Below are 25,023 nucleotides of genomic sequence, written 5' to 3'. Positions count from 1 at the left end.
GTGCAGAGTCTCTGGATGAGTTTACAGCAGTCCCTCGTTCTTATTGAACATCCATGTTGTAGTGCGCTGTATAGAAAACTGCAGTTTCCATAGTTCCCCCACAGCAGCAGACGCACATTCAGGACGTCCGCTGGCGCATCATAAACACGTGGGATAGTGAAAGTGCATTCGGATTCTCTAAAGTACCGCAGTCTCTTCTCCTAAATCCTTTTGAATTCTGCTGTCCACTATCCCTTAACCCCGTGACGTTTCACTCAGAGGTCAAGGAATAGACGATAGGGTTAGAACTTAGGAGCTGATCTTTGGACTATTCGACTGCAGCCGACGACTTCAGCCTTGGTTAAAGCTGCGCATGCGCTATGAGCGCACATACGGGTACTTCTCAGGCTTGCTGGGTAATCTGTGACGTTTCGCTCTCTCGAAAGTTGGGCCATTTTATCATCATGCACTAATGAGCAACTCTCATAGGAATGAATGAGGCCCCGCCTCCCACGCTGTATCCAGTTCTTATTATACATCCAAGGTCTCGTCGCTAGTGATGGCGAGATGAAGCCTTATGAAGCTTTGAAGCTTTCCAGCCAATTGGTTCGCAAAAGGGTTCATCTCATGAGGCTTCATCATGGGCTTCATTTGAACACAAACCCCCCTGTTGGTCAAAGTGTGTAAAACAGGCAGATTAGACATCTCAACAGTGTGCTCTATCTCATACCGAGTTCCCAATGAGTAAAGCCTTAGAATAACTCTAAACAACGAACATTAAATCCTATTTTCATGTTAACAATATTGTATTTATTCCAGTTGAATGATTGTGATTGAAAAGCCTAAGGAGGCTGGTAAACATTGCAAAGAGGGATTTGTATTCCTTAATAATATTCATAAACGTAACCATGTTGTAGCCTGAGAAAGGCTAAACCCAGAGCTATTTAATAGAAGAGTTACGACACCGGAAGTCCAAAAACGGTTATCGTCACGTGGTTCATGTAGACGAGGATCGTTCCCCGGAAGTTCATGGCGGGCAATGTGAATGCATTGATAACAGGAGATAGAACTACGATTTTTGGTAATTATTAGTGAATAAAGGTTTTGATTTGCAATATTTATACAACAAATCGATATGTGTAAGTATTTACATCAATATGTTTCAAAAATAAAATCGAATTTGCTAATATTAAGTGGTAATATTAGGATTAGTGTGAACAACTAGTTTACATGTTAGGCTATCAGTGCCTTGGTTAAAGAGCCTGTTGCTGTTTATGTATAGCTTTGAATTCTTTCAAACCAATATTATCTTCTTAAACTTGTATGGTAGTCAGGAGGATCACTTTCTAATGTTTATTGATACATTTAGAGGGAGGGGATCTAAAGTAATGCTTTAAAATTCAGATTGGATTCATTTCTACCATTTTCTTAAATTCATGGTAGTTTCAGTAATCCCCATGGTAACTGAGGACACAAGTTATCTAAATGACTAATGTCATCTTTATGGCTTTCAGAAAGGACAGGTGACCGACAGGATATGATGATGATGTTAAATGTGTTGCTTTAGGAACATCCATTGCAAATACATGGAATTCAATAAACATAGAAGAGCATATCATGCAGTTTGTCGGTGCCTTTTCCTCCGTGTTGTCCTGGTTTGCTGTGCTGCCTCCTAGTCGCCACCATGGTTTGCTGTGCTGCCTGGGGATGCTCAAATCGCTCAGAGAAAGGAGTACGAATGTACGGCTTTCCCCACTGACACAGAGCGGAGCAATTTCACGACCAACAGCAACAAAATATGTGATTTATATACAAACACTGCATTTGCACTTTTTCACAAAACGAAAACCACACCATTGGGAAAGCTTAATGTTTTGTTAAATACAAAAAAACAGGGAAAGGCTTGAAAAACACAGAGTTGAGACTCAGGGTGCAGGGTGAGGGTCTCAGTGCAGGTATTCAGGCTCCATTGAACCCCCCTCTGGTTCTTGTGCTGAGAGAGGGAGCAACAGACAGGAGAAAGGGTTATACACACCTATATAGCACACCTATTGCCTTGGGGAGATAACGTGTTTACTTATATAAAACAGTAGTATTAAACGTACCTTGTATTTTCACTCTCACTTAAGTCCCTCTCCCTTTGCCATCAATCCAGAATCAGCTGGGCTGCAACATTATACAGACAGGTAATAATCAACAGAATCACAAGGACACAATATGGCTCTGCTAAAAACACTCACTCTTACACACACCAAAGTTATATTTATCTAATATTTAACTCCCTCCACCCCCGCATACAATCCCGTTTAGAAGCCCCTCTTCTCTAATTCAACATGTTGGACGAAATGACAGAGAGAACGGAATTTACAATTAAAAGGCTGTTCAACGTGTGTTGCTAACTTGCTTCGGTATGCTAGCTTAATCTGTTATCTGTAAACGTTCCCTAAATCTACTAATTTAGGGATAATCCACTGACATCCTTTAATACACATGTTCATTTGAATCAGATGTACTGATAATATCCGCAATATACATCTTTAAACTTCTTCTTACCTTTAAAAGTCCGTCATGAACGGTCTATTATGCAGCAACTCCACAGCTCTGCCAGCCTTGGCGCTAACTTCCGGGGAACGATTGAGAGGCTACACGATCCGCCATTGCTGTACAAAAGTGGTCCATTGGAGTGAACGGAGATGTCATAACTCTTCTATTAAATGGCTCTGGCTAAACCATATCAAAGAATACATTTATTAACTACATTATCTCATTTAGCTGTAGCTTTTATAAACAACAACAAATACGTATTGGGCAGTCATTGAACCAGGGACCCTGCGGTCGTGAGTCAACTGCTTTCCAGCTGAGCCACAGCACACACATTAAATCTTCCTGAAAACATTGACACATATGTATTCCTGTATTTATTCATTTATTTGTTTATGTTTTTATTCCTACATTTATTTATGCTTGCATCCATTTATAGGCTACTTATTGACATGTTCCAACCATAGACTGTATATATAAATGGACGTAGGGTCCGTGACGTCACCCATAGGATTCTGCAGAGTTGCCGTGAAGCCCTTAGTAGGCGGAGTCAGCCACTAACGGCTCGACAGCGACGTCAGAGTCTAACTCCCGCCTTCTCCCGCCTGCTCCAAATAAGGGCAAAGAGGCGGTGCTGAGGCGGAGCCGAGGTTGGACAGGGCGGGACCTGCTGCCACCGAGCGTGACGTTCCAGACCTAGCTCAGGCTAAGAAGCTAAGCTAACATGCTCTATTCAGTATTAAGCTAACAACCTATGCTAACAACCCAGCTTGAGGTCACTGCTCCTCGTTCCCGGCATATTCTGAAGGTAAGATACCCTGTAACTTTACAAAACTTGTTCTTTTGATTTAAATGTTCTTGAACCTACACTATACAATTGTTTTTTAAGTGCTTCACCGTTTTTCAAATATAAATGTCATTTGTAACTAAACTTTGTAAACTAGCAGAGATATGGCCAGTGTTGCGTGAATTAAATGTGATTAATGAAATATGACTGTAGAAAAAGAAAGGTGCTTTTATATTGATTAAACCATTTTTATTTCTTTCAGCATTAAGAAAAATGAAGATGGCAACCTCCTCCACGCCAAACTGCACAACCTGTAAGTTGATGGTCCTGGCTTACTTTACATGACTTCAGATGGTTGACATTACACACAAACATACTATACATATACATGTGTGCACAATTGTAGATAAACAGCAGACAGTATATAAATATATATATATATAAACTGTGTGCTGTTAATCTGTTTTTGAGGAGGTTGCTCTCTTGTTACTTTTAACCATACAGGTGTGATTTCATAGTTATTTTGCATGTTATTGTCAAAGGAACAAAATGAGAAACCCTTTATAATTCATTTGATATTCCTCATTATCTGAAGCATTTGTTCCTCTCATTTATTTTCCTCCCATAGTGACTGTATGGATAATCGGAGACAGCTATGTCCGGCATGGAGCCCAGAGAGCTACAGAGACCATCGGCAGCAACCTTGGCCTCGACCTGAGGGTGTGCTGGTTCGGTTGGGGTGGACTGCGCTGGAGAGGTGTCCTCCCTTTCTTTTCCTACTCCCTGCGAGGAAGAGCAGTCCCGGATGTCCTCCTCATCCACTGTGGCGGTAATGACTTGGGGGATGTGCCCAGTGTTCAGTTGCTGAACCAGATGAAGGAGGACCTGCACCAGCTTCACCATCGGCACCCTGGCATGAAGATCATGCTCTCCCAGATGAACCAGAGGCGCCGGTGGAGGGCTGGTGCAAATCCTGTCAAAATGGACAAGGCCCGGAAGTTTGTTAACAGTGTTATGGCTACTTTGTTCATAGCCTAAATGGTGCCATTGTTGACCACTCCAACATAGACATGACAGTCCTGGGCTGTTTTTGCGAGATGGATTTAATTTCACCCCTTGGGGAAATGATATTTTTTGTAAAGTCACTAGCCAATTGCCTGAAAGACCACCTCCAAAGACTGTGAACTGCTAAAATGTCAGTATCACTGTTTTTGGATTTGGCCTTTAGAGTATGTATTCTAAGGCCCTTGCTAAGCCCAGACTGTCATGGCTAATGTTGAGTTAGATATTACATCTGTAGCCATAACACTGTTAACATGGCTGCTCCTCCTCTTCCCCACATCCCACCCCCCCCTCTTCCCCCAATGGACTCTGCAGCTCTCCAGGCCCATGCTGGGCATGGCTGTCTGTCAAACCTTTTATTTTGTATTTGTTATGATGTTTTTTGTTATTTTATTTGTTAAAATAATTATGTATTTATGTAAATATTGAAAATAAATTACATTCATATTTTCACTTCTTTTGTCTACTGCTTACTGAAAATGTTAGCTATCACATCCAAATGGGACTATCAAATGAAAGGATAAGCTTACCATACAATACAGAAAACATTACACATTAAGGCTCAAATCTTTTCCCAAGCCGGAGCAGTCTGAAAAGAGTCCCAAGTTTAAAAACACAAAATCTTGATAATGAATACTACACTGTCATTTGTCAGTGACAATGCAAACAACAGGAAGGTCTCCCCTAGTCCCATGTATTTTGGCATCAATGTCATAAGCATACCATAGACTGTAATTATGAAGTGCAACACCCACAATCCCTACAGGGTCGTACCGTCACAGAAGATAATACCTTTTAGAGAGTTTCTAAATTGTTCAGTATGCAGATAAATATTTGTTTTACAATAGAACATTTTTTCTCTATAAATGTTCCCACATGTTGTGAGCATCAACTTTAAATCTTTTGTCAACAAATAAAAAACATCTTAATTCCTTTAGGACAACATTTTGTTCAAAACACCACTACATTAACAATAAGCATAGGAAATGATAACTGTCAACATTTAAGATTGTGCTTTTACTCTTTATTTAATCAGATCTATTTACATTGAAAATGTGATAATACACAAGCCACATTGAAAGTTACATCTTGCATTTTATGAAAAGTAAAGGTTTAGAATCATTGTATGACTTAAAGGGATAGTGGAAATCCGCGAATTTTGGGTTTAACTTATGTATTTTTATTAAAATAAGCATAATAAACCATTTTTTTTAATTTCATGCGCCTAGTTTCATTTTATTTTCAATTTTACTGCTCCCGACCACGCCCTCTCAATGAAACGAAATACTTCGGGAATCTTCGGGTGATGACGAAAACAAAGGAAGACGGGCACAAACATTGGACGAGGCACGAGTATTTTATTATGTTTTCTGGCTGATTTAATGCATCATTAGCCTGTACCATTGTGTACAACGCCATTTATTGCCTGTCGATTAGGCGACCGGAGGCCTCGTCATCCGATAATCCGGTACACAGTGTCGAATGTGTACACTACAGTCATCATATAGACATGATAGACTAACAGTACTGTGAGTACAGCCTACACTTGACAGGCAGCCTGGCTAGCCTAGGATTAGGACCATACTACGTCAAAAGACCGATTGGCTCTAGCTGTATATCATGCTAGTATACAATTCATTTAAATGTATTCATGTAATTAATGCCATAAGGCTGTTACATATACAATAATAAATGTGACAAGATAATTTATGTGAACCTGACCCTGGTATGTTATGAAATGTACCCTACATGCAGTCATCCTCGGGCATAGCCATAGGCCTACATTGCATGCATGCCAACTTTTGCAATATATAATATAGCGCCTAGCGTGAGCTATGCTTAGGGACCTACCAGTCAAGATTATTTGTGCGTAGGGGTGCATCATCTGGCGCCTGGTCCTGGTCATCCTCGCCATTGCCCATTCCGTGAACTAACTCCATCACCTCGGGCTCGAACAAATAAGGACGTAATGGTCCATCGTCTGGCTCAATATTCTCACCATCGTCGCTTACTGAACCGGATTCAGATTCAGTTCCTAAAACGACATTTTCGCAGGAAAGCCGAGAGGATGTTTCTGACTCGCTATCATCACTGGATACCTCGTACAATCCTTCTTCTTTGTCTGGTATATTTGCCCTTCCACGTTCATCTGCATAGACGCCATGGTTTGTTATTGTTTCGTCTTCCTGAGTTTTCCTCACTTCCGGTTTGGCTGACTCGATCATTTCGTTTCTAAAAAAGTTCGGGGAAGCTGCAATAAAGTGCTTCTAACATGCGTAAGGCAATTATTATATTTTTTTAATCAGGTGTGATTGTTTTGGTACGTAATTATGCTTGTATATAAATTAAAACGAAACTATTTGGGGTTCAATTTCCACTATCCCTTTAAGTACACTACAAAATAAATTAAAGATGTGCAACAACTGTATCAGTAATTAAAATGATATAACCTATGCACAGGCTTGGGAGGGCTACTTGCCAAAAACACAACCAGTAACTTCATGTGAGTATCAAGATATAAAAGTAATGTAACCTGATAACTTTCTTTTGTTTTGGATTACTTCAATATCAAATGTAATGCAAATAACACAGGAGAGAAGGAATATGAATATGATTTTTTTACTTAAAATGTATAATATAATACCATAAAGCAGATTCAGGCAGTAGGTATAGATTCACAATGAAAGTATTATCCTCCAGAACAGTACCGCTTCCAGAGAAGAGATCATTTTACAACAACCACTATCTGCTCTTTTTAGGTTTTGAATAAGATTGTAATCCTGAGTTTCCCTATTATTAAAAAAAGTAAAACTAATCCGATTACATCTCTTCCTCTGTAACTAAGGATTACACTTCCCTTTTTCTCTATAGGATCTTGATTCGTGTTCGATGTAATCCATTACTATCTAAGCCAATACAAGTCATCACTTTTGGAAAATGGTCTCAAGTTATAAATGATGCCTTCATCTCTTTCACGTGGAGAAGACATCCCATTGGCCGAGGCGTTGCAACTTCCCTCAAGCGTCCTACATGAAAGAAAGATCACATGTTAGAAATGTGTGCACAAACTATTCAGCATGACCCGTCTTGGTTTAAAGCCCAAGTGTGAGAGTGAACAGAGGCGGAGTCTGCCTGTTTTCCAATTTGTTTTGTTTGTTGGCTGCTGCTGCCCAAACCAACACCCTCCTCACAAGCATTGACTGTTGGAATGTCATTACGCTCCACATGTGGAACAACAAAGGCTTCTTCAGGCATGCCTTGTATCATAATGATATTGCTCTGATCAGCAGCAAGACTGTTTTCACCACTACCATGGTCTACATCTGCAACCTCCTCATTGCTATTAACAGTCGAACTAGGAGTGTCACTTACCTCGTCATTGTTACTCACCCTGCTTTTCCTTCCAGGCTCTTGTTCTTTGCCATTGGTGAAATAGAAAATGGTGAGCACTGCAGTGTTTTTCAGGCATCTCCTTCCCTAATAAAAATAATAAACAAAAACACATAAAATAACTTTTTGAGGTCTGTAGATATTCAACTTTCTTTTGAATAATGTTGTTTTAAATGTAAGAGTGCATTATAAAAGACAATAGAGGGCCAACGTGTTAACTATGCAGTTAATCCATTCAACAATTACGTGTTTCCAAGATTCAGATTCAAAGGATTTATGTCATAGCACATAGGCTACAGTGTGGGAATGGCAATGAAAATCATCTGTCCCGAGCTCCTCCAACAATGCAACAGTTATATAAGACATAAAACAATAATAGAAATTCAAAATTAAATTAAGAATAATAAATGAGTGCAGGCAGAAATCTATATACACGTAAATATAATAAGACATATGCAAGAACAGAATGTAAAGATAAATATTGTATAGTAAAATTAAATTAAATCATTTTTTTTTTACAGTGATAGCTGTTAAGATAAATAAGTTATAAGATGACAACAGATGAATGAATGTTGCTATTAAAATAATGTAAAAAAAAGGTAATATAATTCATCTGTTTTTAACATAGAGTATGTGGGGGAAATGGCAATTCTCTATCTATGATAAAGAGTCTTTGCATAAATTGAAGAGAAATGTGATGGTTTGCAAACAAATCGATTTCTATTTTTCTTTACTTAACTGGCAAAATCTTAATTTGGCCTTTAATCAAAAGAACATTACTCATCACTGATGTGCAAGCTGTGCCATAACAATTATTTAGCATTGTATAATGTATAACATGTATTTAATTAGTAACAACAATTTACACTCACAAATGGAACCAAGTTATTTTGTTTTTAAAAAAGGATCTGTACCCATGAGTCCGTGCTGAAGGGATGACTCTCAAAGTGTGCACTGCACAGGCGAGAAGAAACGTTGGGGGTCCATGTATTCCTCCGGATGTTCAGCACCCACTGGTCCAGCCTGTCTGGATCACCGAAAGGAAACCTTTATTCAAAAATACATGAAAACCGACCCAAAGACAACAGGGGGTTAATGCCATATTCACTTAGTAACGCATGAACAACTTTTACAAATATTTCTATATAGTCTGTGTTGGTAAATGTAATCTAGGTTGCACATTTCCTGCTGAAATACATGCATGGGCCGACCAAGTTACTGCGTGGCACTTTGGTTTTGATAAAACAGTGTAGTTCCACTATATAAACGTTACATTCATAATCAAACGAGATAATATGCAAGATAAATAGCTATTTGTTGTTATTCTTAATGCTTGTCATTCACACGTTAATAAAATAAAATAAGTACCGATACATAGCAGAACAATTGTGGCGATGTTCAGCTTAATAAGCCTTGTTCAACATCATTTCTTTAGCTAATACTATAGCGGGCTGCAGGCGAACCAAGTCCGCGTTTCGCTGCATTCCTTGATCTCCAGTTATAACGCCGGGCTCCGCCGCTGGCCGAAGCTAACGGAGCCGCAAAGGGCTAGCTACGGCTCCGGTTAGCTTCGGCGGCGGACTCCGGCAGCCACCACTGGGATCATTTGGTCCCCTTTTAACATTTGCTCCCATTTAGCATTATGGGCGTCATAGCCATAGACTATAAAAGTCTTACCCAAGGCTGAATCATAAACTAAACTGTATATATATATATACACATGCATAAAGGGTTACGTCCTTAGCTAGCTACATAACAAGCTAAGCTAACAAGCACACAAACACCTGCTAACGGGGTTAACATGTATAATATTATCATTTTACTCACCGAAAAAAGCTGAGAGTAGACTTCTTGGAAGTTCTGTTAGTACATTCAAGCGCACAGCACGACATCTTAATTGTCTGGTATATCACCACGAACACGGCTAAAGCTAAAGGGTCAAGTACAGTACTATGACTAACTAACGTTGTAGCCACTATGGTTGTAGCCTAGCAGAGTGGACAAGTTGCTGTTAGCTGACAGTGAGGCACGTATCTGTCAATCAAAGTGACCACGCCCTAATGTATGCACAAACTTTAAGACCTAATATAAATAAAAGGGTCGCGTTAGAAAACAATTCACTCACAGATCCATAATCATGAAGGTGGAATCTAACTATATCGATAATAAAATGTATGGAGCCAGGGAGAGAAACATGTTTTTTTCCGCTGTAAAGTTGGGCATTTTAACATGGGGGTCTATGGAAATTGCTCCTTTCTGCAGCCATCGCCTATCGGCCAATATATGAACTGCAGTGTGTGGCACTTCCGTATTGGCTTCCCGGCTCTTCCCCAGAGTTTGCCGCTTGGTTCCAACCTATATGAGTGAGGGTCTCTCTTGATTCCATCGTGTCACCGGGCCCGGGACAGGAAGGATAATGTGATTCTTAGTATACATCCATGGGTATTATGAGCGTTGTGGTTCAACGGTTCAACCGATCTGAATCGCTTCGTGAAGCAGTCACGTGGTATCGACAGGCAGCGAGGCTTCGTTTGTCATCGATGACGTCACTGGCCCAAAACGATACAAGCCTCGATACATGCTTCACAAAAAGCTTCGGGGATTACTCGACACACGCAATACGTAACATCACTACTCGTCGCTACGGTTCTCTCTCTCTGTGTTCCTGAGAAAGTGTGTGTGAGCTCCAGCTCTACTGATCCATCGTCTGTGTGTCTGGATAAACCTCCGAATGGACTGTGTGCTCTTTTTTCTGGAGCGTTTACCTCGGACTACAGGAGCTAGCTTAGCATGCTAACTGGAAACACGTTAGCAACACTAGTCAGATTGAGAGTTTGATGGAGAGAGAAACGGTGTGTTTAACGGAGTCTGCAGGAAAAGGTGATCTAGGAAACATGAGTAAAGTCCAGATGCTGCTGTCGTTGAAGAAGCAGCGACTCACTGCTGCTGCTGAAGAGATATTTGCTCTGTTTGAACAAACAATAGCAGAGCTCGAGGAGGAGCTGTTTCTTTCCAAAGAGGAGAACAAGAGACTCCAGAAGCTACTGGACGCTGTTTCACAGCATCAGCTTCGGATCCACAGAGCAGGTCTGTTCCCTTTACCCTTAATTAACACTTTACACTCTTCAGTAGCACTTTATTATCACATTAATAACACTTTAGACCCTTTATCAGCACTTGCTGCAGGTAGTAGATCCTGAAGTAAAAGTACAAACACCACACTGTGGAAATACTCCATTACAAGTTAAAGTACTGCATTCATATCTTATTTAATTAAAAGTATGTAAGTATTATTAGACACATGTACCTTATTATAATAATTAAAATGTATTACGGAAGAGCAAACCTACCAAAATAAATATATTTATAAAAATACATACATTGAATAATATGCCATTTAATGTACTGATTTAAATATGACCCATGCATGTGGGCACTAGTTGGTTAAATGTGACGTAGTTTATTTATTTTTTTCGAGCACGTAAAAGCAAAGAAAATACAAATGAAACAAAATATGATACAGACATGATACAGTACTATACAAATGAATGCAATAACAAAACGAAATATTTGAATAATTGAATAATCTGTAGTATCATTGTCTGATATCAATAAACAACAAAGCTTTAGCTAATTACACGTCCGAAAATCCGGCCCCTTCTCCCTTTTTTTTTTCACCACTTAGAACCAACTAAACAATGCAGAGATTATTATTATTATATAATTGTATTCAATAACCGTAAGAAATTAAACAGTATGAAGTGATTTGTAAATAGGAATACAGATTAGGGATTCCAGCGATTATTCGATTATTCGAATATTCGTTACAGTCTCCATAATCGAATATTATTTTTAAAAATCGATTTTATTTATATATATATTTTTTTTATTATTTATATATATATTTTTATTATTTATGTTTTTTTTTTCTTTTTCTGGCTTAGTTTCAACCAAAATATATATAAATATATATATATATATGCTAATAATAGTAATAGTATTAATAATTGTAAATGGCCATTGGTCACACCACCAGTTTGTTTTACTGTAAACTTGGAGGAAGCCTGCGTGCAGAGCAGACTGCTGCTGCACACCGACCCCACCCCCCCTCTCCCTCACACGTGCGACTAAAGATGAACAAAGCGGAAGCCGGCAGGTAAAAAGAGTTCCTCCTTGTGGAACTACTTCGAACTTACAAGTCCAAAGGAAGTTATATGCAAGCTCTGCGAAAAGACGTTGGTCTATCTCAACCTCAACAATGCGTTCGCATTTGAGTGCGAAGCACGCCAAAGAGGTTACAGAGAAAGACGCAGCACAGCTGGCCATTACCAACTTCACTTCAAGGCCACGTCGTTGTGATGACATGCTTGTTTGTTGTTTGTACTGTAAACATGTTCTAGTACAGAAAACAACGGAATTCCTTTTGTTGTTTATCAGTTTCTGGCAACCCTAATACAGATTTGACTTAATGTTTTCATAAATATAATTTTCTCCCAGTTTGTCATGACTTATTTTTACCCTCTCAAAGAACCGGAATCGAGAACCGAAAATAACCGGACTCGAAAAGCAGAACCGGAATCGTTAAAATCCAAACGATACCCAACCCTATATGTCATGCAGTCAAATCTTACCGCTCACTTACGTTAGCGGTGTCGTAAAAAACGTGGGGAAATGTAAAATACGATGGCGAAGAAGAAGATTCCAGTGGCCCCAAATGTTGTCCTTTCTGGACAAGTGAAAAATGTATTGGGACAAGTAAATTGCCAAACTCACTTGTCCATGGACTCTCTAAAAACTTTTTCTCACACTGAATACGTAAAAGTGGTAGCTACAATTAATTAAATACTTGAAACACCTTTGTCATATAATTAGCGTGAAACACTTTGGTCGTATAGTGAGCGTGAAACACATTGCTAGTTAGCTAACGCTATCTTACCGAGTAGCGTTGTTGTTGAGTCGTCCTGGAGTAGTCTCTGCTGCGTTGTACGATAGCCATAAGTCTCCCCTCAGCTTCTTCTGTATTACGTCTTGCTATAAGCAGCCTTTTCCGAAACAAAGTTTTCCTTCTTGCTGTGATAAAAAACCACATACCAAGAAGCAAGGACACGATGGCTTCCACATGCTCCATTGTTGTTGTGTGAGTTGTGTCGCATTGAAGATGACCTCACGGCAGTTGTATGTAGCGTCGCTCCGCCCGCCAAAAAGCTGATCGCCCCGCCAACACTTCGTTACTATAGTAACTACCCCAGTTCCTAAACTGTAATGGAAACGCAGCATTAAAGTGAGCCGGGCCTAATAAGGCCAAACCAAACCGAGCGAGGCCTGCAGTGGAAACGCGCCATTTGTGGCCTCACCCAGTTGCATAGCGACACTTATTGTGTAGGTGTCTTTTAATAAGCAGGTAGTCCTATCATTAGCTAGAACTAGCTGGATCTGATCGATATGGACATAAACGCGAGTGAAGTCTAATCTGACGGGAGAGAGAGATCAGCTGCTGCTGACGAGTCGACACGCAGCTCTGCATAATCACATGCAGCGGTGAGCGGACAAAACACACACTTCAGGTTAGAATATCACACGTAGCTATTTGAATGACCTCTCAAACTACCTAAACTAGTTTATAGATATGTTTAGTTTTACTGTCGGGTCACTCATTACTGGATCCGCGAGCTGCATGATACTGACATAATAGATTGCCCAATCTGGCAACCAGCAGGTGAGGCTTCATTGTACGAGCTAAATACTATATGGCCCGGGCCATCGGGCAGTCGTTAATGTCGAGCCCGGCCCCTGACAGTAAAGCATGTAGAGGGAATTTTGATCAAGAATCTGTTTTGCCTTGTTTAATATTGCAATACTTCTTGAAACTTTGGAATGAATATGTTTTATGTGTGGTTTACAGCTCAGTTTCTCATCCATTGTGATTCCAAGGAATTTATGTTCTTTAACTCTCTCAATGAAAATTCCATCTATCTTAATGGATGCTAGTGTATTAGCCATATTATTTCCAAATATGATTAATGTTGTTTTATTCAAGTTTAATGATAACTTATTACTGGTTAGCCATAACTTTAGTTTGCATAATTCAGCTGTGATCACTTCCAATAGTAGCTGTGCATTGTCCCCAGAACAAAATATATTGGTGTCATCAGCAAACAAAGCAAACTTGAGTACTGTAAATAAATAGTTTCGGCCCCAATACTGACCCCTGGGGGATACCACATGTAATGTCCAAATATGAAGAACAACACTCTCCAGCTTCACAAACGGTTGCCTGTTGGTTAATTAACTCCTTACCCATTCCAAAACTACACCCTTGATTCCATAACGTTCCAGTTTCTTTATTAATATGTCATGATTAATTGTGTCAAATGCTTTTTTTAGGTCAATGAATATTCCAATGGCATGTTTCTTTTGGTCAATTGAGCTAGTAATTTCTTCAAGTGAGTCTATTAAAGCCATCGATGTTGATCTATTGGCTCTGAATCCGTATTGACCTTCGATGAGAAGTTTGTGTTTTTCTTTGAAATTGTCTGTTATTGAAAAGCTTTTCGAGAATTGTGGAAGAAGTGAGACAGGTCTGTAGTTTGTGAAGTGATGTTTGTTCCCAGCTTTGAACAAAGGTATGACTTTTGCTATTTTCATTTTGTTAGGAAATGCACCAGTTTGGAATGATAAGTTACATATGTGTGTGAATGGTTTTGAAATAACATCTATAACCTTTTTTAATACAGTCATGTCAATGTCATCACAATCGTAGATTTTTTGTTTTTACATTTCGTTACAATATCAGCTACTTCCCTTCCATGCACTGCTGTGAGGAACATTGAGAAAGGATTAAGTTTTATTACGTTTTCCAGCTTTTTTTCCTGATGTTCCTCCATCAGGGATTTTGCCTGCTAATTCAGGTCCAACATTTACAAAGAAATCATTGAAACTGTTGGATACAACATCCATATTTTCCTCTTCCTTATCCTTGTCAATGAAGAATGTGGATAACTCCTTTTTCTAGACCCATTTTTTATAATACTATTCAGTATGCTCCATATTCCTTTAATGTTGTTTTTATGTTTGTCTAGTATTTTCCGATAGTATTCACTTTTGCAGTTCCTTATTATAATTGTTAATTTATTTTTATATGTTTTATATCTAATATCGGTCTCTTTTGTTTTATTTCCAATGAAATCTCTATACAATGCATTTTTCTTTGTAAAGGCATTTTGTAAACCCCTTGTGATCCATGGACATTCTGCATATTTCATTTTTCTTCTGTATTTGACAATTGGGCAGTATGTATTATATAATGATAACAAAATTCTCAGGAATTGATCATATGCACTGTCAATATTGTTTTCTTTGTATAAATCATCCCATCTTTGTGCCAGTAAGGCATTTTTTAAACCGTTCATTGCTTGCTCTGATCTAACTCGTCATTTATTAAGAGTCCACTTACTGTGTTGTTTTCTATGTCATGTGTGAATATATTGTCTATGAGAGTTGCACAGTGCGATGTGATTCTGCTGGGTCTAGTAATTTTTGGATATAAACTCATGCTGGACATTGTGTTGATGAATTCTTCTGTCATGCTGTGATTATTTGGATTTAGAAGGTCAATATTGAAGTCTCCACAAATTAAAACTGTTTTATGAATAACTTTTGACAATATTTGCTCCATCGAGTCCTGCCTCTGCGCCTCGGCTTGTTGACAAAAAAGACGCCAGAAGCGACATTTTGAAGTATTTTAGCTATATCTCTGACAGTGAGGGCAAGGCATACGGACACCACGAGGTCCGTCTGTCAGACATGTTTTAGATCCCTGCAAACCAAGGGAGCCAACACATCAGACTTGGCTAAGCACCTCGCCGACCGGCATCCAGAGCTGTTTAAAGAATTTAAAGACAGATAGGTTAGCGAATGTGATAGATAACATAATTACATCATGCTCAAGCCCATGCCCTTAAATCTAAGTCAAACAAGTGTAATTTATTTTGTGACAAACGAACGTTTTCGTAGTTTGACGAGGCAATTAATGGGAATGATAACTGTCTAATATGGCTATCTTTTTAGCTAACTTACCAATGTGGCTAACATCCGCAATGTACATTTTGTCAATAATTATTTATATTACTGTACTATTACATCTTAATAAAATATAAAGTTAACTATCAAATAAATCACAAACTCAAGTATAAGGCAGAACACATCGTCAGTCATGTTTTAGAATCAAATTATTTTCTTTAAACATTGCAATTTCAAATATACAAACTTTATACTTTAATTCATTAACAGAGACTTCATTTATTAACATAGACAAATATGGGCAGCTTGTCTCTACGATTCGCTGGCCCACGAAGTTGATTTGAATCTGTGCGCAGGCCGCCTGCATCCTGTGCCTCATTGTCTTCATACCCGCTGTAACCGTTCTCAAGGTGTCAAAAACCACTAGCGCCTTTCGAGAATGATAGCTGGAACTTTTACGCTTTTATTGCACCATCTAAAATGTGTGTGTGTATAGGTCAAACGTTCAGAATGTTCTATCTAGTTTCACATGCCTGGTTTCATATGCCTGAAACACCAAAGAAGGAAACATACATCCTTTACATTCACAGCCAATTTAGCATATTTTTATCAATGGTAGGCAAAAAAACATCGTTTTGTGCTATTTTGATTCTATAACATGTTTTCTTTCAGGCTTTTAGAAGGAAAACGTACAAAATACACAATACAAGTGTTTTTTTTACTATAGATTGTCTATTTGCGTCTGGAGATTTCTCCTAAATTCACAAAGTTAGCATTCTAACGTAGCATAAAGTACCGCGACCGCTGTGTGCACCATGTCAACAGAGATATCGTTGGAAAGCTGTGTCTCTCCTGCACAATCTCATCGGATCCAAATATGGTAATTTCCTTTGTATCGGCAACCAATCGTGAAAGCACAAAGGGGTCTTAAACCAAGAAACAAAATCTCATTGGCTGGTGTCAATTTCTGACAACGTGATTCGTTCAGAAGCGTCACGTGGTGTGCTAAAACACTTACTGGTTAGCTTTCCACTAGAAATTGAAATCTCAAAATGGCAAAAGAACGGCGAAAAAATTGTTCACAGAGCAGACGACAACAATTGTCACTTGCACGAAGCAAGGTTATACAAAAAACAAAAGCCCCCGAACATGAAATACCTTCACGGAGTGCGTCGATGCGCAAGCTGTCATCCAAAGAACAGGAGGGTTTAGCTAGCGCCTCACTGCAATCTTTAAAGGTCGTTTTCTCAAAATTAGTTTTTTCTCCTACTCTGAGTTCGAAATTTCAACTTCAGTAGCACGTAGAGACACCAAACCTTCCAGTTCATATTCCTATCAATATTATGAAGGCTTTTACAGAAGGGTTTGTTGATATATCATTCATAGCCTGAATTACACAACATTGTATACCTAAAAACATGACGAAAATGGATATGTTAGGGCTGTTGACAGTATTTTCTGATTTATGGAGTGATAAAAAGAGATATCCAATATCCCTTCTGTAAAAGCCTTAGATACTAATATGTCTACAAAATGAAACAAGAATTTTGAACCTGGCTTTATCCAAAGTTCAGATTTCGATTCTTGAAATGTGTTAAAATATGTAAATATTTAATGAGATAATGGTTAATTTGCATATTTAAACATGCTATTTCAGAAAACTTGTAATACAAAAGACAATTGCCTTATTGTAAGTAATTAACTGGAGACATTTCTAGCTGATACCTTTAAGTTAAAAAATGTTTACCCTATTCACCTGGGGTGTCTCGCCTTAATAGAGGTAGGTGAGGTAAAGGTCAGGTATGACATGGCCACTTACACAGCAGAACTGTCAACAGTATTTTAAACTCGATGCTCTCTGAAAAACTGAAAACTACGGGGCGGCCGAGGACAAAAAATAGACATGCGTTAAAATTATTAGTGGCGTTGGTTCTACTTTTTAGATTTATACTGAAGACATCAAAACTATAAAAGAACACATTAAAGGTGGGGTAGGTAATTTTGGAGAAACCAGCTCGAGTGCGCTAGAATTTGAAAATACACAACCGGAAAAATCTGCCACTTCCTTCCAGAGCCCCTCCTCCAACACACACGAACGCGCACATGACCAATGAGGGCACGAGATAAGTTTGTGCCCAGATGGAAGGCTGACAGGCAGGTAGGCCACCCAGTTACTTTAGCCGGCTCAGATGATTGGTCGTGCTTTTTACAGTACTACGGCTTCCACAGATGACATTTGTTTATGGATTTTTTGTCAAAGCACTTAAAATAGTCATTGCTATCGGGATGTTAAGGGCATTCCATGGCATATAACAAAAAGTGTATCTCCAGCTGGTTTCTCAAACTTACCTTCCCCACCTTTAACTAGAAATATCTAGTTAACAAAAAAGTGTTAACAAATCCAGAATATGATTTATATTTTGCTGGCTACTGCAGAATGCTGTGGTATAAAAAACACACATATTTGAACATTTAGCAGGTTCCCTCATCCATAATCATTTATACAAGCGCAACTTTGAACATGTGCAGCAGTAAAATGCAACATACAAAATAATCAAGAAACAACATCAATTAAACACTGACAGGGAACATTTTACTGCACCATAATTACTGTTTCATAAGAAGGTGCCGTCAAATGTTCTGTTAATACTTGCATACTTTTACTTAAATAAGGTTTGAATGCAGGATTTTAATTTGTAACAGTATTTTCATTCTATACTGTAGGAGTAGTGTATCTGTGAACGATCCCAAATACAATTCCTTGTTTACATTGCGGCTAGTGCTACGCCAGAAGAAAAAACCCTTTTACAATTTTAACTGGAAGTGGAAAGGGGCTGGGCTACATGAGGTGACTTGAGCCAACAGAAATACACAATAGGTGGGAAGATAATGTGAAAATATAAAAACAAAGGCATTTATTAGGGCTGCAAAATGTCTCCCATTGTAATGGTGATGAGATTTTTAAATGCTAACACTTAACAGTTTGTTCTGACTGTGTTTCCTGTTTCCTGCAGACGTCCAGCAGCTGGTGGTAGTTAAAGAAGAGCTTCTCCCTGACCAGCAGGAGTGGAGCACCAGTCTGGACCAGGAGGACCCAGAGCACCCCCCACACATTAAGCAGGAACAGGAGGGAGAGCAGCTTCAGGAGCTGGAGGAGGCTGATATCACCAAGTCCACTTTCACTCCTGGCCCTGTGAAGAGTGAAGGTGATGAAGAGAAACCTCAGTCCTCTCAGCCTCATCAAAGACAAACTGAACACATGGAAACAGAAGCTGATGGAGATCACTGTCGAGGACCAGAACCAGCCAGGAGCTCAGATCCAGAGAGCAGTTTACAACCAAAGACTGAGGACCACACTGAAGACTCTTTTGAACCTGACACTGAAGACTCTTCTGAACCTGACGCTGAAGACAGTGCTGATTGGAAAGAGACCAGAGAACCTGCCTCAGGTTCAAACTCACTGAAAAATCGACATGAATCTGCCAGTGATCCACAACGTAGTGCTATAGAGAAACCATTCAGCTGCTCAGTCTGTAAGAAAGCTTTTCCACACAGTGGAACTTTAAAGAGACACATGAGAGTCCACACAGGAGAGAAACCATTCACCTGCTCAGTCTGTAAGAAAGCTTTTTCACAGATGGTAAGTTTAAAGACACACATGAGAATCCACACAGGAGAGAAACCATTCACCTGTACAGTCTGTAAGAAAGCTTTTCCACAGAGTGGACATTTAAAGCTACATATGAGAGTCCACACAGGAGATAAACCATTCACCTGTACAGTCTGTAAGAAATCTTTTTTACTGAGTAGAAGTTTAAAGAGACACATGAGAATCCACACAGGAGAGGAAAAATAGATCTGCAAAGTTTGTGACAAAATATTTAAATGGCGTAATCGTTTAAAAAGACCAAGTGTGTTGGTAAGGGAATACATTTATCTATTTTGTATCCTAATGCTGTTACATGTAATACGTTACTCCCTAAGCCTGTTTTCACCCACCTGCAACCGATTCGCTAATAATCACAAATGTTAATTTCTTCGACCCCTTGACTCGACTATTTCTTGTTTAATAATCGTTACATCTCCTCAGGACCAAGTTCCCGTGTCCTGCCTTTCACCTGCTGATAACCCACTGCTCATTTAAGGTGGACTGACCTTTACAAGGGACCAGCTAGTCTTAGTGTCTTAATTCTAACGTTTTGTAAAGTGATGCTAGACCAACAACGTGCTGTTGGGCTGTGTGCTCTCTGCAGGACGGTGTCTGTTACGTGCCGTAGTGTGTGTGTGTTTTCCCTCTCTCTCCCTCTGATTGTCCCCAGGTGCAGCCTCTTCCCAGGTGCAGCCTCTTCCCAGGTGCTCCTACTTTACAATCAAGGATTCCATATAGGACCGGAGGAGGACGGCAGTGAGGGCCCCCTTCTTTCTCTCCTTCTCGTCTGGCTGCATGTGTGCAGCCTGTCTCTGTGTACAACCCAGCCTAGTTGTGTTGTTTATTGTACGTTTGTGTTGTAATTTGGCTGGTGAGCCGCCTTACGTATTGACGCATTAAAACCTCACTTAAACTCCTTCAGCCTTCCGTTTCCTCTCCTTTTTCTCTCGTCCGGCTATCTGGTGTGTCGCTACTTCCCTTGGTACCCCTAGCTCTACAAGGGAACGTAACATGGGGGCTCGTCCAATCTTTGAGACAAAGAGTGAGTATGTGGTTGTTGGTTAGTGTTATTGTGTCTGGTGGTGAGCAGTAGGGTATATAGGTGTAGAATTGGCTGTGATATTATTTACTGTTGAACAGCTTCCTCAGTTTAGACAGGGGAGTGTCTAGCTGGACTGAATCAGTCCTTCCTTCGGATACTCATTTTTTATTTTGCCTTTTTTATTTTCGGGGTAATCCTGGGTGGGGATTCATTCCCTGTTGGGGGCAGGCGATTCAGGGTTTCGGCCGCTGATGTTTGCCTTTTTTAAAGTCGCCTCGAGCCCGGCACGCTCCAGAAGATAGTTAGGTAAAGTTTGGTAGGCAGGATCTGGGGAAGTTTGTAAATAAATAAATAATAATATTTGTAAGTAGCCGTTGCTAAAGATGGCTTTTGTGTTGGAGCAGTTTGTGGCCAGTCCTACTGTGGGTCAGCTAGACGGGTACAGGAAGGTTGATTTGCGGTTAGTTGCTGACAGGGTTGGGTTGTAACGGAATACATGTAACGGCGTTACGTAATCAGAATACACAAATCAAGTAACTGTATTCAGCTCGCGTTACATTTGAAAAACGAGTAATCTGATTACAGTTACTTTCGTAAACCTGAAGTGAATACATTTTGGATTACTTATTGGAATTATTGGTGGAAAGATTTCCTCACAACATTTAATATTCATTACTAAAGGTACAGCGGAATCATCACAGCGCACAAAACCTATTACCGCGCAGATGGGCCAAAAAAGCGTTTGAAAAAAAATCGCCGGTCCGCTCGCTCAGTGAAACAATAACAACGAAACATGGAGGAACAAAAGTCTGCGTTTAAATCGCGTGTGTGTATATAGAGGTGTGTGTGGTTAAAACACATCAGCCTGCAGTCGCTCTTTAGCCTTACTAATGATTATTTCTGAAGGTAAACACAGTGAAGGCGGTGCGAGCTCGTCTTCTCAGAGGCGGAGTTAACCCTCCCGCTGCCTCCTGGGCTGCAGAGAGGTCATGAAGTGAAGGAGGTGTTCCTTCTATAAAACAGCTGCGGGCAGCAGATACTGTGAGAGGCACAGACATGAATTCATAGATCAAGGCAGACTGGTGCACACACTCTCCTCTCCTGTTTTGCCGATCCGGTGCTTAAACAAATATAGCTCTATTCCTGGCCGAAATGTCCTTAAAATGAAGTCTGAGTTCGACATTTTAATTCATGTCCTGCCAACACTGGCAGGACAGAAGGCGACACGCCCGTTCTAAGCCGTGTCCCTCACTCCTCACATCCCAAGCTGCATCCCCAACAAGTGTATTATGTTGTTACATCGTTTCAGATGCGATGTTTCAGTTGTGCTCTTGATACGCCATTAAAACAGTAAAAACACGTTCAGTTTCCTTTTGCTTTTTGTGTCTCCTGTTCACCAAAACATACCATCCGTGAAGGAAAGATAAAGTAGTCTGATTACGTTACTTTTTAAAGACACGTAACTGTAACTGTATTCGGATTACTTTCAGAGCCATGTAATCAGTAATCAGTAACTGATTACATTTACAAAGTAACCCTCCCAACCCTGATTGCTGACCATTATCATGTTTCTGTCTCCTCGGCTCTGGTAAAAAGTGAACTCAAGGCTACTTTGATAACTGGACTAGTTGAACAGGGGGTTTTGAGGCGGCCTGTTTTAGTGGAATCTCCTGGCACGGTGGTTCAGAGTGCTACGAAACAGGCAAACATTTTCACCACACCTCAGTTTGACTCGTTTTCGGCAGGATCCTCACCTACGGGGTCTAAAGTAGATGCCAGGGTAAAAGTACGTATGGCTCGTCTCCAGTGTGAGAGGGAGGAGCGTGAGCGAGAGTTTCAGCTCAGGAGGGAGCTGGAGATCAGGAAGCATGAGCTGGAGATCAGGAAGCATGAGCTGGAGATCAGGAAGCTGGAGGCAGACACTGCTGTCCGGATGCGTCAGCTAGAGCTCCAAGCAGCTGTGGTGGGTGATTCTGCAGTTACACCTTCTGGTCCTGCTGCCTCCTTTGATGTGAGCAGGCATATTAATTTGGTCCCTGTGTTTCGGGAATCAGAGGTGGAAGTCTATTTTGGTGCCTTTGAGCGCATTGCTGCGGCCCTGCACTGGCCAGAAGACGTGTGGGCTATTCTATTACAGTGCAAGCTAGTCGGCAAGGCTCAAGCGGCTTGCTCTTCTCTTTCTGTCGAGGATAGTTTGGAGTATGACAAGGTGAAAGGTGCTATTCTCAGGGCATATGAGCTTGTGCCTGAGGCCTACAGGCAGCGTTTTCGCGGCATAAAGAAAGCTGCTGGCCAAACATACGTGGACTTCGCGAGGGAGAAGAAAGTCCTCTTTGACAGGTGGTGTAGAGCGTGTAAAGCGGATGACATCGCTTCCGTATGTGAGCTGATGCTGTTGGAGGAGTTCAAAAACTGTGTACCGGAGCGTACGGTAGTCTACCTGAATGAGCAGAAAGTGACTACTCTTCAGCAGGCTGCCACTCTGGCAGACGAGTTTGCGCTGATACACAGGAGCGTTTTTTTTCAGCGGGATCCTCCTCAGCGGGACACTTATCGGAGAGCTCCTGATAATTATGTTCCCTGTGCCAGTGTTCCATTGTTAGGTCCCAGGATAGACAGAGCGTGCTATTTTTGTCTTGACCCAGGTCACATGATAGCAGATTGTGCAGCTTGGAAGCGAGAGCGAGCAGCAGGTGGCAAGCACCCAAAAGGGGTGGGCTTGATTAAAACAGTGTGTCCTAGTAGGCAGGTCACTGTTAAAATGGGCCCTGATGAGTGTTTTAAGCCATTCATCTCTACTGCTTTTGTCTCTCTGTCAGGGAAGGTGGAGGATCAGCGACAGGTTACTATGTTACGAGACAGTGGCGGCTCACAGTCGTTCATTCTTGCGAGTGCCCTGCCCTTGAGTAATGAGTCCGCCTGTGATGTAAGTGCCGTGGTAAGAGGTATTGAAATGGGTTTTGTGCCTGCACCGCTCCACAATGTCCATGTCCAGTCCAAACTGGCTACTGGTTTCTTCACGGTTGCCGTACTCCCCAGGTTTCCAATCGACGGTGTGGATTTCATAATGGGAAACGATATAGCTGGAGGTAAAGTGTACCCTACTCCAGAGGTTGTTGACATTCCAGTTCCTGGTGCTGTAGATGATAACCTAGCTCTGACTCATCCGGAGGTATTTGCAGTTAGTGTTTTGACCAGAGCTCAGGCCCGTAAGCAGGCTCAGGATGTGGATTTGTCTGATTCTTGGCTTGTCTCTGCCCTATCTAACGACAGGTTGACCTCTGTTGATGGATTAGTGGAGGGCCCTCCAACGGTGTGTGATGGTGAAATAGAACCTGTCGCTATTGCTCCAGAGGTGGCTATGCCTTTGACCCGTGAGGGCACAAAGGGATGATCCTACCTTGATCAAGAGTTTTAACGCTGCTGAGAACCCTAACGAAGGCAATAAGAAACAATTGTTTTGTGTGGATGACGGGGTGCTGATGCGCCGGTGGGCTGACCAATCAAGTGATGCAGATGTTGGTTCAGGTGGTGATTGGAACAGCGTTTATCAAGTAGTGGTTCCTGTGAGTTGTCGGCAGCAGGTTCTGGTGTTAGCCCATGAGCACCTGTGGTCTGGCCACTTAGGTGTGACTAAGACTTATGACCGGATCCTTCAACATTTTTTTTGGCCAGGATTGAAAGATGACGTAGTGTGTTTCTGTAGAACTTGTAGCACATGCCAGGTGGTGGGTAAACCAAATCAAGTAGTTCCTCCAGCGCCGCTGTGTCCTGTTCCGGCTATTGGTGAGCCTTTTGACCATATCATTGCTGACTGTGTCGGTCCGTTGCCGAAGACCAAGGCAGGTAACCAGTTTCTGTTGACTGTGATGTGTGTATCGACACGTTTCCCTGAGGCCATCCCTTTGCGTAAAATCACTGCACCCGCCATCATTAAAGCACTGACCAAGTTTTTTACCACCTTTGGGTTGCCGAAGGTTGTGCAGACTGATCAGGGAACTAATTTCCTTTCCAAGGTTTTTAGTTGCAGTCATTGGGTGTTTCCCATTCAGTGTCTAGTGCCTACCACCCAGAGTCACAAGGGGCACTTGAGCGTTGGCATCAGACATTGAAATCGATGCTTGGTAAATACTGCCATGACACAGGCAGGGACTGGGATGAGGGTGTTCCCTTCGTGTTATTTGCTATTCGTGACGCAAAGCAGGAGTCTACTGGGTTTAGCCCAGCTGAACTAGTGTTTGGGCACAATGTGCGTGGCCCATTAAAGATGCTGAAGGATAAATTGGTGTCTGAGTCCCTTCCGAAAACTGATGTGAAGAAGTTTGTGTCCCAGTGTCGTGAGCATTTACGACAGGCGACGAAGCTAGCAAGGGAAGCTCTTGCCTCTTCGCAGGAAAACATGAAGGGCAGGTACGATAGGAGAGCAGTTAAGCGGCAGTTTCAGCCTGGTGAGCAGGTGTTGGTGTTGCTGCCTACACCCGGATCTGCTCTCAACGCGCGTTTCTCAGGTCCGTATGTGGTTGTAAGGCAAGAGTCTGACACCAACTATATCAT

At 40.9% G+C, this 25,023-nt stretch overlaps 1 protein-coding gene across 1 annotated transcript; it reads left to right on the top strand.

The window, feature by feature from the left end:
* Positions 1-10,726: 10,726 nt before the first annotated feature.
* Positions 10,727-20,511, top strand: LOC139435386 (zinc finger protein 41 homolog). Its single transcript, XM_071206034.1, has 3 exons — positions 10,727-10,846; positions 18,793-19,418; positions 20,098-20,511. Exons 2-3 carry the CDS (start codon positions 19,038-19,040, stop codon positions 20,185-20,187), a joined length of 471 nt encoding a protein of 156 aa, XP_071062135.1. The 5' UTR covers positions 10,727-10,846; positions 18,793-19,037; the 3' UTR covers positions 20,188-20,511.
* Positions 20,512-25,023: the final 4,512 nt, after the last annotated feature.

The sequence above is a fragment of the Pseudochaenichthys georgianus genome, chromosome 16 (genome assembly GCF_902827115.2).
Source record: "Pseudochaenichthys georgianus chromosome 16, fPseGeo1.2, whole genome shotgun sequence".
Classification (NCBI taxonomy): Eukaryota; Metazoa; Chordata; class Actinopteri; order Perciformes; family Channichthyidae; genus Pseudochaenichthys; species Pseudochaenichthys georgianus.
This window is presented reverse-complemented; position numbering and strand designations above follow the sequence as displayed.